This window comes from Hemitrygon akajei, chromosome 9 (assembly GCF_048418815.1).
Source record: "Hemitrygon akajei chromosome 9, sHemAka1.3, whole genome shotgun sequence".
In the NCBI taxonomy this organism is placed as follows: Eukaryota; Metazoa; Chordata; class Chondrichthyes; order Myliobatiformes; family Dasyatidae; genus Hemitrygon; species Hemitrygon akajei.
Window position 1 is genome coordinate 101,407,256 of NC_133132.1, and position 16,419 is coordinate 101,423,674.

General features: G+C 40.4%; 1 protein-coding gene across 2 annotated transcripts in view; it reads left to right on the plus strand.

Annotated features, from left to right (window-relative positions):
- disc1 (DISC1 scaffold protein) overlaps window positions 1-16,419 on the plus strand; it is a 135,196-nt gene that overhangs the window by 41,294 nt on the left and 77,483 nt on the right. The window contains exons 5-7 of one of the 2 annotated variants that reach the window (XM_073056675.1): window positions 253-373; window positions 5,489-5,721; window positions 9,036-9,090. In XM_073056675.1, coding sequence (XP_072912776.1) covers window positions 253-373; window positions 5,489-5,721; window positions 9,036-9,090 — 409 coding nt within the window. The remainder of the gene's footprint in view (window positions 1-252; window positions 374-5,488; window positions 5,722-9,035; window positions 9,091-16,419) is intronic. The other variant, XM_073056676.1, reaches the window with a different exon arrangement.

The following is a 16,419-nucleotide window of genomic DNA, read 5'->3' on the forward strand; positions in this document are numbered from 1 at the left end:
ACCTTTTACCTTAAAGTTATGCATTCCTGTGTCCACTTCTGCTAAGGAATTGTAGTTGGATTTGTAATTTATATTGCAAATCCCTCCCCTTTTTTATTTATATGTAAAACTAACTACCCGTAGATACATTGGCCTCAGAGGTTACAATCTCAGTAAATAGGTATATTTATTTTAACTTTGTCCATGAATATGCTTTGTTACTGAGTATGCTTACATTTATTTGTGTCATATATGTTTAAATTGCATGTTCAGGAATGGAGGAAGTTTCTTTCTGAAAAGTAATGAACATGGATATTCAGATTTAAACCCAGATAAACTACCTATTTTGTGGTCAAGGAGAAATCAGCTTATTCAAGATAGACAAAAGTTACAGGTTTGTCATGCACATGTCATGTGTTATTTTTAATTGTATATTATGTCTAAATAAACATGTTTTCCTGCAGAGCATTTCTAAAAAAAACATTTATAAAACCTGCAGACTTAATTGGAAAAAATCTGATTTGCACAGATGTGTCCATAATGCAGACATTGAGATTGTAAATTTAAATGTGTGATAAGTGAAATACTGATTGGTCTGTATTTGTCATCTGAAAATTGTGTGTTCAATGCAGGCAGGCTCTAACCTTTTCTCACATTTCATCTAAGACTCTTCATAGAGCAGTAGTGCAGTAGAGCATAGAGCAGTAGTGATAAGGGATTCGATAGTTAGGGAGACAGGTAAGAGGTTCTCTGGAAGAGATCGAGAATTCCAGATGGTCTGTTGTCTCCCTGGTGCCAGGGTCTGTGATATCTCGGATCGAGTTCTCAGTATTCTCAAGAGGAAGGGTGAGCAGCCGGATGTCGTGGTCCATGTAGGAACAAACAACGTGGATAGGAAGAAGGAGGAGGACCTGCAAAGAGAATTTAGGGAGTTAGGTGCAACGTTGAAGGACAGGACCTCCAGGGTTGCAGTCTCAGGATTGCTACCTGTGCCATGTGCTGGTGAGGCTAGAAATAGGAAGATAATGCAACTAAATATGTGGCTAAGGAGTTGGTGCAGGAGGGAGGGCTTCATGTTTCTGGACAATTGGGCCTTGCTCCAGGGAAGGTGGGACCTGTTCCAACGGGATGGGTTGCACCTGAACTGGAGGGGGATGAACAGACTTGCGGGAAAGTTTGCTAGTGCTGCTCCGGGGGGGGGGGGGGGGGGTTTAAACTAGATTTGCAGGGGGAGGGGAACCGGAGTGTTAGAGCAGATAGTGAGAAGGTCATGTGAGAGCTGCAAGTATAGTGCATGGAGTAAAGCCAGATCTAACATATAAAGAGGCTTTGAGGATAGAGAAACAGAATAAAGGGTGTAAAGGGAGTAAGGTAGAAGGGCTAAATGCGTGTACTTCAGTGCAAGAAGCATCAGGAACAAAGGTGATGAACTGAGAGCTTGGATACATACATGGAATTATGATGTTGTGGCCATTACAGAGACGTGGCTAGCACCAGGGCAGGAATGGATTCTCAATATTCCTGGATTTCATTGCTTTAAAGAGGATGGTGGGGGGGGAAGGGGAGGAGGGGTGGCATTACTAGTCAGGGATACTATTACAGCTACAGTAAGGGTAGGTAATGTAGCAGGGAACCTCTGTTGAGTCAGTATGGGTAGAAGTCAAGAACAGGAAGGGAGCAGGTACTCTATTGGGAGTATTCTATAGGCCCCCTGGTAGCAGCAGAGATACCGAGGAGCAGATTGGGAGGCAGATTTTGGAAAGGTGCAAAAATAACAGGGTTGTTATCATGGGTGACTTTAACTTCCCTAATATTGACTGGCACCTGAATAGTTCCAATGGTTTAGACAGGGTAGAATTTATTAAGTGTGTCCAGGACAGATTCCTGTATGTTGACAGGCCAACTAGGGGGAATGCCATACTAGATCCAGTATTAGGTAATGAACCGGGTCAGGTCACAGATCTGTCAGTGGGTGAGCATCTGGGAGACAGTGACCTCTGCTCCCTGGCCTTTAACGTTATCATGGAAAATGTTAGAATCAGAGAGGACAGGAAATTTTTTAATTGGGGAAGGGCAAATTATGAGGCTATAAGACTAGAACTTGCGGGTGTGAATTGGGATGATGTTTTTGCAGGGAAATGTACTATGGACATGTGGTCAATGTTCAGGGATCTCTTGCAGGATGTTAGGGATAAATTTGTCCCGGTGAGGAAGATAAAGAATGGTAGGGTGAAGGAACCATGGGTGACAAGTGAGGTGGAGAATCTAGTCAGATTGAAGAAGGCAGCATACGTGAGGTTTAGGAAGCAAGGATCAGATGAGTCTATTGAAGAAAGGATGAGTCTAAGCAAGAAAGGAGCTTAAGGGGCTGAGGAGAGTAAGAAGGGGGCATGAGAAGGCCTCGGCGAGTAGGGTAAAGGAAAACCCCAAGGCATTCTTCAATTATGTGAAGAACAAAAGGTTGACAGGAGTGAAGATAGGACCAATTAGAGATAAAAGTGGGAAGATGTGCCTGGAGGCTATGGAAGTGAGCGAGGTCCTCAATGAATACTTCTCTTTGGTATTCACCAATGAGAGGGAACTTGATGACGGTGAGGACAATATGAGTGAGGTTGATGTTCTGGAGCATGTTGATATTAAGGGAGAAGAGGTGTTGGAGTTGTTAAAATACATTAGGACAGATAAGTCTCCGGGGCGTGACGGAATATTCCCCAGTCTGCTCCACGAGACGAGGGAAGAGATTGCTGAGCCTCTGGCTAGGATCTTTATGTCCTCGTTGTACACGGGAATGGTAGCGGAGGATTGGAAGGAGGCGAATGTTGTCCCCTTGTTCAAAAAAGGTGGTAGGGATAGTCCGGGTAATTATAGACCAGTGAGCCTTAACGTCTGTGGTGGGAAAGCTGTTGGAAAAGATTCTTAGAGATGGAATTTATGGGCATTTAGAGAACCATGGTCTGATCAGGGACAGTCAGCATGGCTTTGTGAAGGGCAGATCATGTCTAACAAGCCTGATAGAGTTCTTTGAGGAGGTGACCAGGCATATAGATGAGGGTAGTGCAGTGGATGTGATCTACATGGATTTTAGTAAGGCATTTGACAAGGTACCACATGATAGGCTTATTCAGAAAGTCAGAAGGCATGGAATCCAGGGAAGTTTGGCCAGGTGGATTCAGAATTGGCTAGCCTGCAAAAAGCAGAGGGCCGTGGTGGAAGGAGTACATTCGGATTGGAGGGTTGTGACTATTGGTGTCCTACAAGGATCGGTTCTGAGACCTCTACTTTTTGTGATTTTTATTAACTACCTAGATGTGGGGGTAGAAGGGTGGATTGGCAAGTTTGCAGACGACACAAAGGTTGGTGGTGTTGTGGATAGTGTAGAGGATTGTCGAAGATTGCAGAGAGACATTGATAGGATGCAGAAGTGGACTGAGAAGTGGCAGATGGAGTTCAACCCGGAGAAGTGTGAGGTGGTACACTTTGGAAGGACAAACTCCAAGGCAGAGTACAAAGTAAATGGCAGGATACTTGGGAGTGTGGAGGAGCAGAGAGATCTGGGGGTACATGTCCACAGATCCCTGAAAGTTGCCTCACAGGTAGATAGGGTAGTTAAGAAAGCTTATGGAGTGTTAGCTTTCATAAGTCAAGGGATAGAGTTTAAGAATCACGGGATAATGATACAGCTCTATAAAACTCTGGTTAGGCCACACTTGGAGTACTGTGTCCAGTTCTGGTCGCCTCACTATAGGAAGGATGTGGAAGCATTGGAAAGGGTACAGAGGAGATTTACCAGGATGCTGCCTGGTTTAGAGAGTATGCATTATGATCAGAGATTAAGGGAGCTAAGGCTCTTTGGAGAGAAGGAGGCTGAGAGGAGACATGATAGAGGTATACAAGATATTAAGGGGAATAGATAGAGTGGACAGCCAGTGCCTCTTCCCCAGGGCACCACTGCTCAATATAAGAGGGCATGGCTTTAAGGTAAGGGGTGGAAAGTTCAAGGGGGATATTAGAGGAAGGTTTTTTACTCAGAGAGTGGTTGGTGCATGGAATGCACTGCCTGAGTCAGTGGTGGAGGCAGATACACTAGTGAAGTTTAAGAGACTACTAGACAGATATATGGAGGAATTTAAGGTGGAGAGTTATATGGGAGGCAGGGTTTAAGGGTTGGCACAACATTGTGGGCCGAAGGGCCTGTACTGCACTGTATATAAAAAAAAGTTATGCAATTTATGTTTAGGTAGTATTCTAACTGTCCTAATTTGCCTTAACAAAGATTAAGAAACTGTTTCCTTGGAACAATTAGGACTACTATGTAAAGAGTGGTTGAAAGATAATAGCATTTATAATATTAATAATGGGTGAATGGGACTTGGTTGAATTTCAGATAAGGGCAGCAAACTTTTAAATTAGCTCAACTTTATGGAGATGATAATAGAGAACTAGCTAAACACTTGTTAGAATAAATATGGCTGGAAGCAATGAAGCCTCGGGGTGCTAAAGCAGTAGCAGAGGTGGTTGAAGTGATAGAGATACAGTGGATGTATGCAGACTTAGCACTGACATAGTCAGAAGTAATGACAGGGTCAAATTACATTAGACAGTGGACAGAGGAGGAACATGTGGTCAACCATGTCAGAGTCTGCAGGCAGATTCAGAAGGATGAGAAGGAATAACCTCCCATGGTCACAGAAACACCGGTTGTTATCTGTGGCCTTTAATGTTTTTTTACCAGACAATATTTGAAATATGTTAGATATTTGGGATTAATGACCTGCTAAATCTGAGAATGATCTGGAAGACTAGAGTAGGTTCAAGAACTAGGAGAGGAATGAGAACTTCGAGATAGGGCATTAGCTTGCAAGAACAGAGGTGTTAATTGTTTTTACTTTGAAGTAACGCACTACAAGAGATGATAATTGAGGGGCAGAGAGCTGTTCAACAATGAGAACATGAAAGGGATTGGTTGCACTCGAGTAAAATGAGTAGACAGTTAATATTTTGAACAAAACAAGTTTGGTGAGAGTATGACGGGATGTAAGTCTGTAGATTAGTTTATCATTGTTACATGTACTGAGGTACAGTAAAAAAACGTATCTTGTGTACTGTCCAAATAGATCAATTCATTGCAAAGGTGCATTGAGGTGGTACAAGGAAGAACAATGACAGAGTGAAGAGTAATGTGTTACAGTACAGAGAAAATGCAGTGCAGGTGCAAGGTAGATTGCAAGGTCAGGAATTTCATATTATCGTAACCTTAAGAAACTTAATGGCTATGCAGGGGCTTATGTTCAGAAGTTCAGCTGGATAGAAGAAATTGTTTATAAAACAAAACTGTAAAATTGAGGAGGTTAATAATGAAGAATAAAACACATGGCAAAGTCAGAGTAAAATAGCTCAACCAGTCTGAAATATTAAATATCTGGTTTTCTTGTGCATGGCTATTACTGTGAAATTAAGTTTGTAGTCACTTATTGTCAATTAACAATAATTTTATTTAATACAATACCAGAAAGAAATTGCTGAAATTAAGGAACGACTTGCATTGTTAGAAGCCAGGGACTATCAGCTGAGCATAGAAATAGAAGAAGGAAACAGACTACTAGAATCACATGATTGTGAACTTACTTCTTTACCAACCACATCAGCAAGTGAATTACATGATCTGCATAAAACACTAGAGGATATTCTACCATTAAGAAATAAAGTCCTCCTCAATGCAGAGCTTCCTGAACATATAAAAAGGTAAAATGATCTTTACTTGTTTTTGCTTGGAAGTCAAATTGATTTTCATTTATAAGACCAAAAGTCTTATAAATGAAAATCTGTTATGCAGTTCTATTGAGATTCTCTGTGACATTCCTAATACCCCTCATTCAGATAAATACTTGGAAATGAATTGTACAGTACAGTATGTGTGTATATAAGATAATAATTTTGTGCAGAGCAAAGACCCAGAACTCCTTCATTATCAAATTAATTTTCCTGTGGAGATGTTCACCAGGGAAAAATTATTGGCCAAGTCACTGGGAATATTTCATTTTCATTTGAATAATAGTATATAATCTGTCAAATTCTTAGTGTAGAATAGGCAATTTTAGTCCATTTTGACATATTTCTCTAAGAGTGTAGAGGAGGGAGGTCATTAGACGATGGCAGCAACAACTTACATGGATAACTTTAAATTAAAAATTAGTAACTTGAGATATTTTGTAGCAGTGCAAGAGAGGAAAAAATTTGGCAGAACAAGAAAGAAAGGTTAAAGCTGACCAGAAGCCCTTCAGCAGGGTGGTTATGAAAGGCTTCAGTAGTAAACCAGGAGGAGAGAAAGACTTTCAAAATGGGCCCTAGATGATGAAGGGAAAGTTATAACTATTTTGACTGAGGAGGGTTTACACAAATGATCAGGGGAAGAAGAGTTGGAGGTTGGAGAAAGTGAGGGAATCGATGGACTTAAATATAATAATGAGAAACCTGTTTGCACCAAAAAGGGGAGATATGACAAATGAGTCTCAATGATTGGTCTGGGCCCAAACATCAACTGTTTATTTTTTTCCATAGAAATGCTGAGTTCCTCCAGCATTTTTGAATGTGCTACTCTGGACTTCCAGCATCTGAAGAATCACTTGTGTTTATGATTTGATGAATGGGTTCGAATCTGGCAATAATGTGTAGAAAGAGCTTGTGTGTTAAGAGGGATAAATTATCATGATCTTATTAACATACAGTGAAGAGCCTCTTGCTACCTTAAGCAGTAATATGCATCCAAAAATTTTTACTGTCTCCGTGTTCTCTGTCCACTCCATATGGAGCACATTACTCTTCTGGAACAGACAGATGTCACTCAAACAGATAACTTCCAAACAGGATAGATAGATAGATAGATAGATAGATAGATACTTTATTCATCCCCATGGGGAAATTCAACTTTTTTTCCAATGTCCCATACACTTGTTGTAGCAAAACTAATTACATACAATACTTAACTCAGTAAAAAATATGATATGCATCTAAATCACTATCTCAAAAAGCATTAATAATAGCTTTTAAAAAGTTCTTACGTCCTGGCGGTAGAATTGTAAAGCCTAATGGCATTGGGGAGTATTGACCTCTTCATCCTGTCTGAGGAGCATTGCATCGATAGTAACCTGTCGCTGAAACTGCTTCTCTGTCTCTGGATGGTGCTATGTAGAGGATGTTCAGAGTTATCCATAATTGACCGTAGCCTACTCAGCGCCCTTCGCTCAGCTACCGATGTTAAACTCTCCAGTACTTTGCCCACGACAGAGCCAGCCTTCCTTACCAGCTTATTAAGACGTGAGGCGTCCCTCTTCTTAATGCTTCCTCCCCAACACGCCACCACAAAGAAGAGGGCGCTCTCCACAACTGACCTATAGAACATCTTCAGCATCTCACTACAGACATTGAATGACGCCAACCTTCTTAGGAAGTACAGTAGACTCTGTGCCTTCCTGCACAAGGCATCTGTGTTGGCAGTCCAGTCTAGCTTCTCGTCTAACTGTACTCCCAGATACTTGTAGGTCTTAACCTGCTCCACACATTCTCCATTAATGATCACTGGCTCCATATGAGGCCTAGATCTCCTAAAGTCCACCACCATCTCCTTGGTCTTGGTGATATTGAGACGCAGGTAGTTTGAGTTGCACCATATCACAAAGTCCTGTATCAGTTTCCTATACTCCTCCTCCTGTCCATTCCTGACACACCCCACTATGGCCGTGTCATCAGCGTGAGATCAGATTGCTATTCTTTAGGAGCAGAGAATTGCGAATCATTGGGAAGATGTAATTAGTTTCAAGGAGCTCCACTGGTATACTTCAATTGTGGGTTTTCTGAGTCTGAAATGTCCTCTTCAAGGTGACTGACTTCCCTCAAGCCAATCACTGGATGTGCATGCTACATCATGACCTGTGGTCCTGACCTTTACTGAGACCCTGAAAAGCTTAATGTGATTATTAACTGCAAGCATATTGAGGGATAAAGGCATGCCGAAAGAAGAGCTATAATACTTAAAGATAATTAGAGTATTTATATGGTTAGCTAATTTTGTTGCCTGATACCATTTGTAGCACAAATACTCTGCTTTTCTTCTTGCTTATAGTTAAATGTTAATTTTGCACTTTAGATGAAATAATTTCCAGATTTCTTAACTGAAATGAGAAATGTCTGTGTAACAGAGAAGTTTCTTTTAAAATATTTTTTCATATAAAGGGATGGACTCTACAAATTGTAGATAGTCATCAATTTTTGCAATGGATTTTGCATAAACAGATAATGAGAGCAATCATTTGTTGTCCTCATTAACTATCCTGCTCTTGCATGATATCCACATATTTGAGATCTGTATGGAAAATATCAACTTTTAGTCATGTGGCGCATAAAAAAAACTTTTGTAAGCTACATTGATTACTTCAGAGATGATCTGATTCTGTATGCTGATGCTCCACACATATGAAACCCCAAGGTAAACAGAATTGAATGAGTCTTGTACACTTAAATTCCACTTGGTTAATTTCTATCCTTTGTAGAGGCTGCAGTGTAAAACTTCTGGGGAGTAAACTAGGTATAGAGGGAATCATGGGAGTACAGAATGGTTGAAAGAAAGATTAGGGACATTGAGAGAATCTTATGAATTCCTTAATTTGTTGTTGCATAATCAGTTGTTGGGAGAAAGATCGGGAGTGTAGCAGAAGATATTACTGAGACAGTTGTAAAGTTCAGGAAGATGATGGGTTTGGGATTTGTAATCAGTTCTGTAAATAGCTGAGGTAAGGGTCCTCAGTGTAGTGAGAAAGAACAAGGTGCAATGGAATTGATAGGCTTAGATATTTTGACTCTTAAAACTGGTAGAAATTATGAATTTGATAATCTATTCCTTGACTTTTCTCTCCCAGCAAAGCTTTTAATGTCCAAGCATGTTCTTGCCAGTAATGAGTAATCTTGGTGAGTGCTGGATTCATGAAGCATGAAAACACACTCTCATGAATAAAAAATAATAACTGAATTGTGTAACCAGTAAATTTGTGTTTTTTTTTAAGGCTTCAGAGAAAAGAACAGTTGCTAAGTATGGCTATAAAGACAGCGGCTGCAAAGGCAAGTACATTAATAAAATCTCCTTGTGCAAAGTTTTACTTTTTACCCTACCAGTTGATAATATTTTTAGTTATGTGGTTTCTTTCTGTAAAGAAAAATACATTTTAAAGATAAATAAGTAACAAATTCGATGTATTTCACTGAATGATCTTGAGAGGTGCAGCAGCTGATATATCTAATCCAGAATGCCTTGACTGTAAAGATGCTACATATTGAAATCTATGTATTAAATGATGCCGGTTGCTGTTGTGGTGGAACTGAGTGCTCCCATTAGTTACTGACAAAAAAGTCATCAACAGAGTGAAGGAATTGCAATGTGCGATAGGATAATGCTCGGCCTTAAATTGTTAAATTCTAGCTTATTACTTCTGCATTTAAGCTTACCCCGCCCCCCCCCCCCCCCAAAAGTCACTAGGGTGATACTTGATGAAAGTTGCTAGTATGCAACATGTGAGACAATATGGGATGGTAAAAGATTCCTTGTCTTCCAAATTCATTCTACGGTGTTAGCCACTGATAGCTTTTAATGTTAAAAAAGTAAATCTTTTCAAGCAGAATGTGAAGGGTTAGCTAAGTTCCTGTCACAATCTGAAAGTGAGAAACCTATAAATCAGACAAGGGTCACGAAAAAGCATTTCCTTTGGAAATGTCATTATTAACTTTTTTTTGTGTCTGTCAATCATACCTACAAGATGGTATTATAATGAGCTTTTATTCACAATGCATATTTTGAAAATATCAAATTCATAATATTTAAAAAGCTTAATTTAATTCACCTTTTCCATCAGATTTGGCTAGGATACCAATTACCAGGATGAGGTACTTCAGTTAAGTGGAAGTGTTCTTGTTAGAGTAAAGAATTTACAATGATTGTGAAGACTAGTATTATCTGGATTATGTCCCATGCATTTGATTTAACCAATCCACACTGCTAGTTTTGTACTACTGAAGTATCTATCCATTATTCATTATATGTCATGTCCACTCTCCCTAGTACTTGTTAGATATTTCCAGTAAATGTATATATTTACTGTTTGCCTCAATATCCAATTGTGGGATAGAATTTGACATTCTTTGATTTCCGTGTATAATCAGGTTTATTGTACAATATCTTGTCTTGCTGTTTACATCTTGCATTACTTTAATATGTGTTAGGCGAGCCTTCAGCCTTCCTCTTCCAGTCGAGAAGCTGGCCAGGCTGTTCATTCTTGTTTTTTTGGTAGGATTTTGCCATTCTTTGTTAATCTAGTTTGTGCGTACTCCAGTACTGATTTCTTCATGTGATATCTGCATTATTTCTCTATTAATCGATTATGTCATTGAAATAAACCATAGTATTTGGCTTGCTCTTTTTCTGGCCTTATGAATCTGCATTGCAACATTAGTTGAAAATAAAACTCAGTAATGAAGAACACGAAGTTATCGCATTGTAAGAGAAACCCATTTGATCTATATAGTAGTAATAGGGTTTCTGTTTGTCACCCATAGTTGTCCATTCCTAATCATCAGCGAAGCAATAGTACTGTACTATATAAAATGACACTTTCATATTAATAATCTTTTCACCAATCTTCATATTTGTTATAAGGCCAACTGATTATGTCTCACAGTAGCTCAATGGAAATGGCAATAAAAGAGCTGTATTTCAAAATTAATTTTGGACTGTCCTTAACATCAAGACATATTTTGACAGAAGTAAATGGAAATGAGAAAACTCTCAACAGGTGCAGTTGTACCTTGCACAGAGAACAATGCTTGTTGAAAATAACTTGCCTGGGCCCCAAGTTATTACTACAGATTTACCTTCTAGTGCCATGATGCTCTCCAAAAAAATTCCACTATCTGCAAGTCACAAGTTGGGAGTGTAAAAGAATACTCCACTTACCTGGATGATCGTAGCTGCAACTGCACTCTGTAGCTTAAACAAGTCACTTTTTATTGTCATTTCGACCATAACTGCTGTTACAGTAAACAGTAAAAATGAGACAATGTTATTCAGGACCATGGTGCTACTTGAAGCAGTACAAAAACTACACTGAACTATGTAAGAACAACTCAGAAAAAAACTACACTAGACTACAGACCTACCTAGGACTGCATAAAGTGCACAAAACAGTGCAGGCATTACAATAAATAATAAACTAGACAATAGGCACAGTAGAGGGCAGTGAGTTGGTGTCAGTCCAGGCTCTGGGTATTGAGGAGTCTGATGGCTTGGGGGAAGAAACTGTTACATAGTCTGGTCGTGGCAGGAGGGAGAAGAGTTTGTATGAGGGGTGCATGGGGTCCTTCATAGTGCTGTTTGCTTTGCGGATGCAGTGTGTAGTGTAAGTGTCCGTAATGGCGGGAAGAGAGACCCCGATGATCTCAGCTGACTTCACTATCCGCTGCAGGGTCTTGCAATCCAAGATAGTGCAATTTCCAAACCAGGCAGTGATGCAGCTGCTCAGGATGCTCTCAATACAACCTCTGTAGAATGTGATGAGGATAGGGAGTGGGAGATGGATTTTCCTCAGCCTTCGCAGAAAGTAGAGATGTTGCTGGGCTTTCTTGGCTATGGAGCTGGTGTTGAGGGTCCAGGTGAGATTCTCCGCCAGGTGATCACCAAGAAATTTGGTGCTCTTAACGATCTCTACCGAGGAGTCGTCGATGTTCAGCAGAGAGTGGTCGCTCCGTGCCCTCCTGAAGTCAACAACCATCTCTTTTGTTTTGTTCACATTCAGAGACAGGTTGTTGGCTCTGCACCAGTCCGTTAGCCACTGCACCTCCTCTCTGTATGCTGACTTGTCGTTCTTGCTGATGAGACCCACCATGGTCGTGTCATCAGTGAACTTGATGATGTGGTTTGAGCGGTGTGTTGCAGCACAGTCATGGGTCAGCAGAGTGAATAGCAGTGGACTGAGCACACACCCCTGGGCGGCCCCCATGCTCAGTGTGATGGTGTTGGAGATGCTGCCTCCGATCTGGACTGACTGAGGTCTCCCAGTCAGGAAGTCTAGTATCCAGTTGCAGAGGGAGGTGTTCAGGCCCAGCAGGCTCAGTAGACAAAATGGCTGTCTTTATCATTACCCAGTCTAGTGTTCCTAAGCACTCTGTCACCAGTGCGTTAAGGCTGCAGTGTATATCATCTGTAAAGTGCAGTTATTTGACCAGCAAAGCTACTGCAAAGACCTCCATTGTCAAGGTCCAGTTGCAGATATGTGGTAATGCTGCCACCTGCAGGTTTGTCTGTGAGTCACTCACCCTTCTTCATGTTAAGTGTATTATCACTTTAGCATTGTTTGGACAAGAGAGTCTTAGATCAGAGAGATTAGAGAGATTGTCATAGATCAGCAAGGCATCTCACTTCTTTTGGTCAATTAGAAATGGAAAATAATTATTAGCCTACTCGCAATGCCCTTGCCCTTCAAAGAAAATAAACCTAAAGGTCTACTTCATTTAACTTCAGTTTGGTTTTTAAAAAATACATATGAAGAATATAGAGTAAAACTTCGACTTGATCATTAGTCTGAGCGTGAGCTGGGGCTCCAAAGGGGTCCTTAATGATGGACACCGCCTTTCTGAGGCACCACTCTTTGAAAATGTCTTATCTAGTACCCATGATGGAGCTGACTAATTTTACCACTCTCTCTAGTTTACTTTGATGCTGAATAGTAGCCTTCCCCCCTCCCATACCAGATGGTGATGCAGCCAGTCAGAATGCTTTCAGTGGTAATCTCAAACTCTGAATGAAATATAGCCACTGTCTTGCCTTCTTTATAGCTGCATCAATATGTTGAGTCAAATTAGATCCTCAGAGATATTGACGTTCTTGAACTTGAAATTGCTTACTCCACTTCTGATCCCTCAACGAGGATTGGTTTGTGTTCCCTAATCTTGCCCTTTCTGAAGTCCACAATCATCTTTTAAGTCTTAAGTTGTTGTTATGATACCACTCAACTAAATGAGGTGAAATAAAATCATATTTGGGTATTATATCCCTTTGTCGGACAATTCCTGCCATTATGGCATGAAGTCCCAAGGGCGCCAGATTATCAAAATTTTGCTGGTAATGTCCTGCATGTACTTATTCAAAAATTATTTTAATAAGACAAAATTGTTATCATGAGCAGGATGATAAGACACTGAAAGGAATTTGGAATTTTTTTATAGGCGGCATGTTTTTCTGAATTGGTTTGCCTCATCTCTAGGGATATTAGAAGCAAATTCATACATGAGTTTTGAAGGGGAAACTTGTAAGCTATAGGTAAAGAGCAGGGGTGTAGGACTAATTAATTGGTTTTTTAGAAGAGTAGTGATTTGCATTGTCTCTTTCTTTAATTTTGAATTTCACTGTTTCCACAAACAAGTTTATTTCATCAGCTTTCTGTGTATTGAATATTTTAAGGGGAGGCAAAAAATGCCATTTGTTAGTCACTTGTAAGTCCTACTAACCACAGTATTCAGCAGTTGGTATATCTGGTGCATGGGATAAATGTGTTGGTATATCTGTATGATGCATGGGATAACTATGTAAACAAGTATTTGAATGAAAGTACTATGATTTTAATTACATGTTTGAGCAGAAGTGCCGATATATTAACAGCTCTCCATGTCAAATATGAAGCTTAATTTTAAAATTCATGTTACTAACTTGGGTTTCCCGGGCCTTGAGAAATCTGACAGAATAAAGTAGGCAGGAATGTCCAGCTCTAATGTAACTGCAATTGTTTGCCTGGTGGAGCAAACATGTTCTCCAACCTATAGAAGGGAACTTTAGGCACCCATTGGTTGATTACAAGCTTTCACGGTAATCCAATGGCCGTTGTGAATACAGTGCTCTGCTACCGCCAATTACTTCGGGTAACCCAAACAGATACACCTCATGTGCTTCTTGATGCGGAATTCCACCATGCATTCCATCTGGTTGATATACTCTGCTCCGTGTTCACAGGGAATCCTGTAAATGCCAGCTAATCTGAGTCCCAGGTCATCTTTGACCTGCATAAGTTGTGATTGAGCTTCCTTATAGATTTGTGGATGGTATTAATCTGTTATTTCTTCAGGATCCTGGCGATCCTTCGAGGAGCAGTGGAAATATAGGGAAGACAGGTTCCTCCTCGTTGTAGGCATACCCTGATAGGTAAAGGGTTCCTCCTCGTTGTTAGGTTTCCAGGTATTTCTGTCAGCCCTTTTAAGGGCCCAATTGATTTCCTTCACTTTGTAGCCATTCTGTTGGAACATCATGTGTAATTTTCATATTTCCTTGTGGAGACTCTCCAGGTCCAAAATAGCTTTTGCACGGTTAATCAAAGTAGTGTTACGAACCCCGTAACTGGGTCACTTACCAGCAAAGATAGAGAGGTCCGTTGAAGTCTGATGGTACTATTTTTAACAGTATTTATTGATAAAAATACACAAAAATAATATCAATGCAAACATACAGATAATATATGTCATCAATACTAAATCTAAACGTGCGGGTATAATAATAATCAATAAGAAATAGCTCTATCGTTGTCTAGGGGATAATGTATTGTCCGATGGAAATATAAAAGTCACTCAAGTTCATTCAGGTTGCAGCCTTTGGTTGGAGTCAAGAGAGAGATTTTTAGAACTTGCCGGCTTTTCCTTTTATGATTTCGATCCTTCCAGAGTTCCGTTGGTGTTGGTTTCTCCTTTAGCTAAAGCTGTTCTTCCGTGGTAAGGCCCCAATCCCAGCAAATGGAAAGGACGCACGCGAGCCCCCCACCAGCTGTCGCTATTAAACGCTGTCACAGGATTTCTAGCGTCTCTCCTGGTGCGTCTAAAGGGGTTGTTCCCCAGACCCTCTTTTATCCTTACTCATGGGGTCTCAGATGTCAATCAGGTTGGGATGATGCAATCCCTCAACCAGCCCACTCTGGTCATTCCCTGAGGGCTTCAATGAATGGTACAGTACTCAATACACAATTCCGTCTCCAAGAGACAATGGCCGTTATCCATGGCTTTGTATCGCGGAGGCCAGGACACATTCTAAACCCTGTGTATTCTGCGTGTCTCTCTCTCATTTCCTGGGTCCCAGACCTGAATTAATAGCGATCTTGCGATTCTCAAAAAGGAGGGGGCTACTTTGTACCCTTCGGCCCCTCAGAGTTGTGGCACATTCGTAACACCCCCTTCCTTCAACGCGTTTTTACCATCGGTAAAAACGAAGTAATACAGAGTCTTACAGGATTTTAGAATCTAACACAATACAAAAGTTTTTTTTTCACTACAGAGTAATACAGTTATACATTCAATTCAGCATCGAAACAGTTAACGATTACATTGTCACTTCCTTTAATATCTTTACATCTTGTACCTTACTAAAGTCTTGTAGCATCAGACTTCAATTTAATAACCACCTATTTTTATTTCTTTCCTTCAGCAAACAAAAACTAAAGAATTGTGATCTTGGCGTACGTGTATACTACAAAAGTTCATGCAAATACTGATCTTTATTGTTACTTTCAAACTTAGCAGTCAGTCTTCCATGGGGGTTGTCTTTATTATTCACATGCTTTGTCGAAATCCCTTAAAACCGGATCCTGCTATTTAAAATGGCAGCCCGTCAACCCTCGCCCCTTTTCCAGTTAACTCCCACGTGGTGAGCTTGTGCACCATGGCGAAATAGGCTTTCGCCCGCTCCTTTCATAGGAGTTATTTTATCAACAATGTGTTCCAAACTTAGACCATTTTCCGAATTTCCGCACAATTCTTTAAGTTGCTAGTTTTCTCTTCAGGACCCTTTATGCTATTAGTTCTCAATTTAAGATCTGAAAGCGATTCCTCTTTGTTCAAACAGCATTTCGAATTCTGCCTTTTCACACCACACTCTTGAATAACAATAGCGTGTGGGGCACCTTTACATTCCAACTCAACCTGTAATTAATTCACAGGCACTGCGTTACCAAGCCATTGTCTCCGTAGTCTGGTTGCTGCTTATGACATCAGTCCAGACTTTAAATTTTCTTCATTCAATTTGGGAACTACACTTTTCCCTTTTCCTTCAATAATAATATTCACCTCACCACCTTTTATCGCCTCACTAACTTTTAACACACCTTCGAGCACAAACAACTGGGAATTCTCACTTCCCACTATTACCAAGGTTAACCCTTTCTTCACTGAACCAAGTCCATCTGACCCGCAAGGACTGCATTCCTTTTCAACTGGATCAAATACCTCAGACTTTTTCTGAGCTCCATTACTAGGTTCAGTACCACGTGCATCCACATCTTAGACACACTCAAACAGGACATTTGCCTCTTCCAGGCTTTCAATACCCGTACCCTTTTCAAATTCTAAATTCCCCTGATCCTCCCAGCT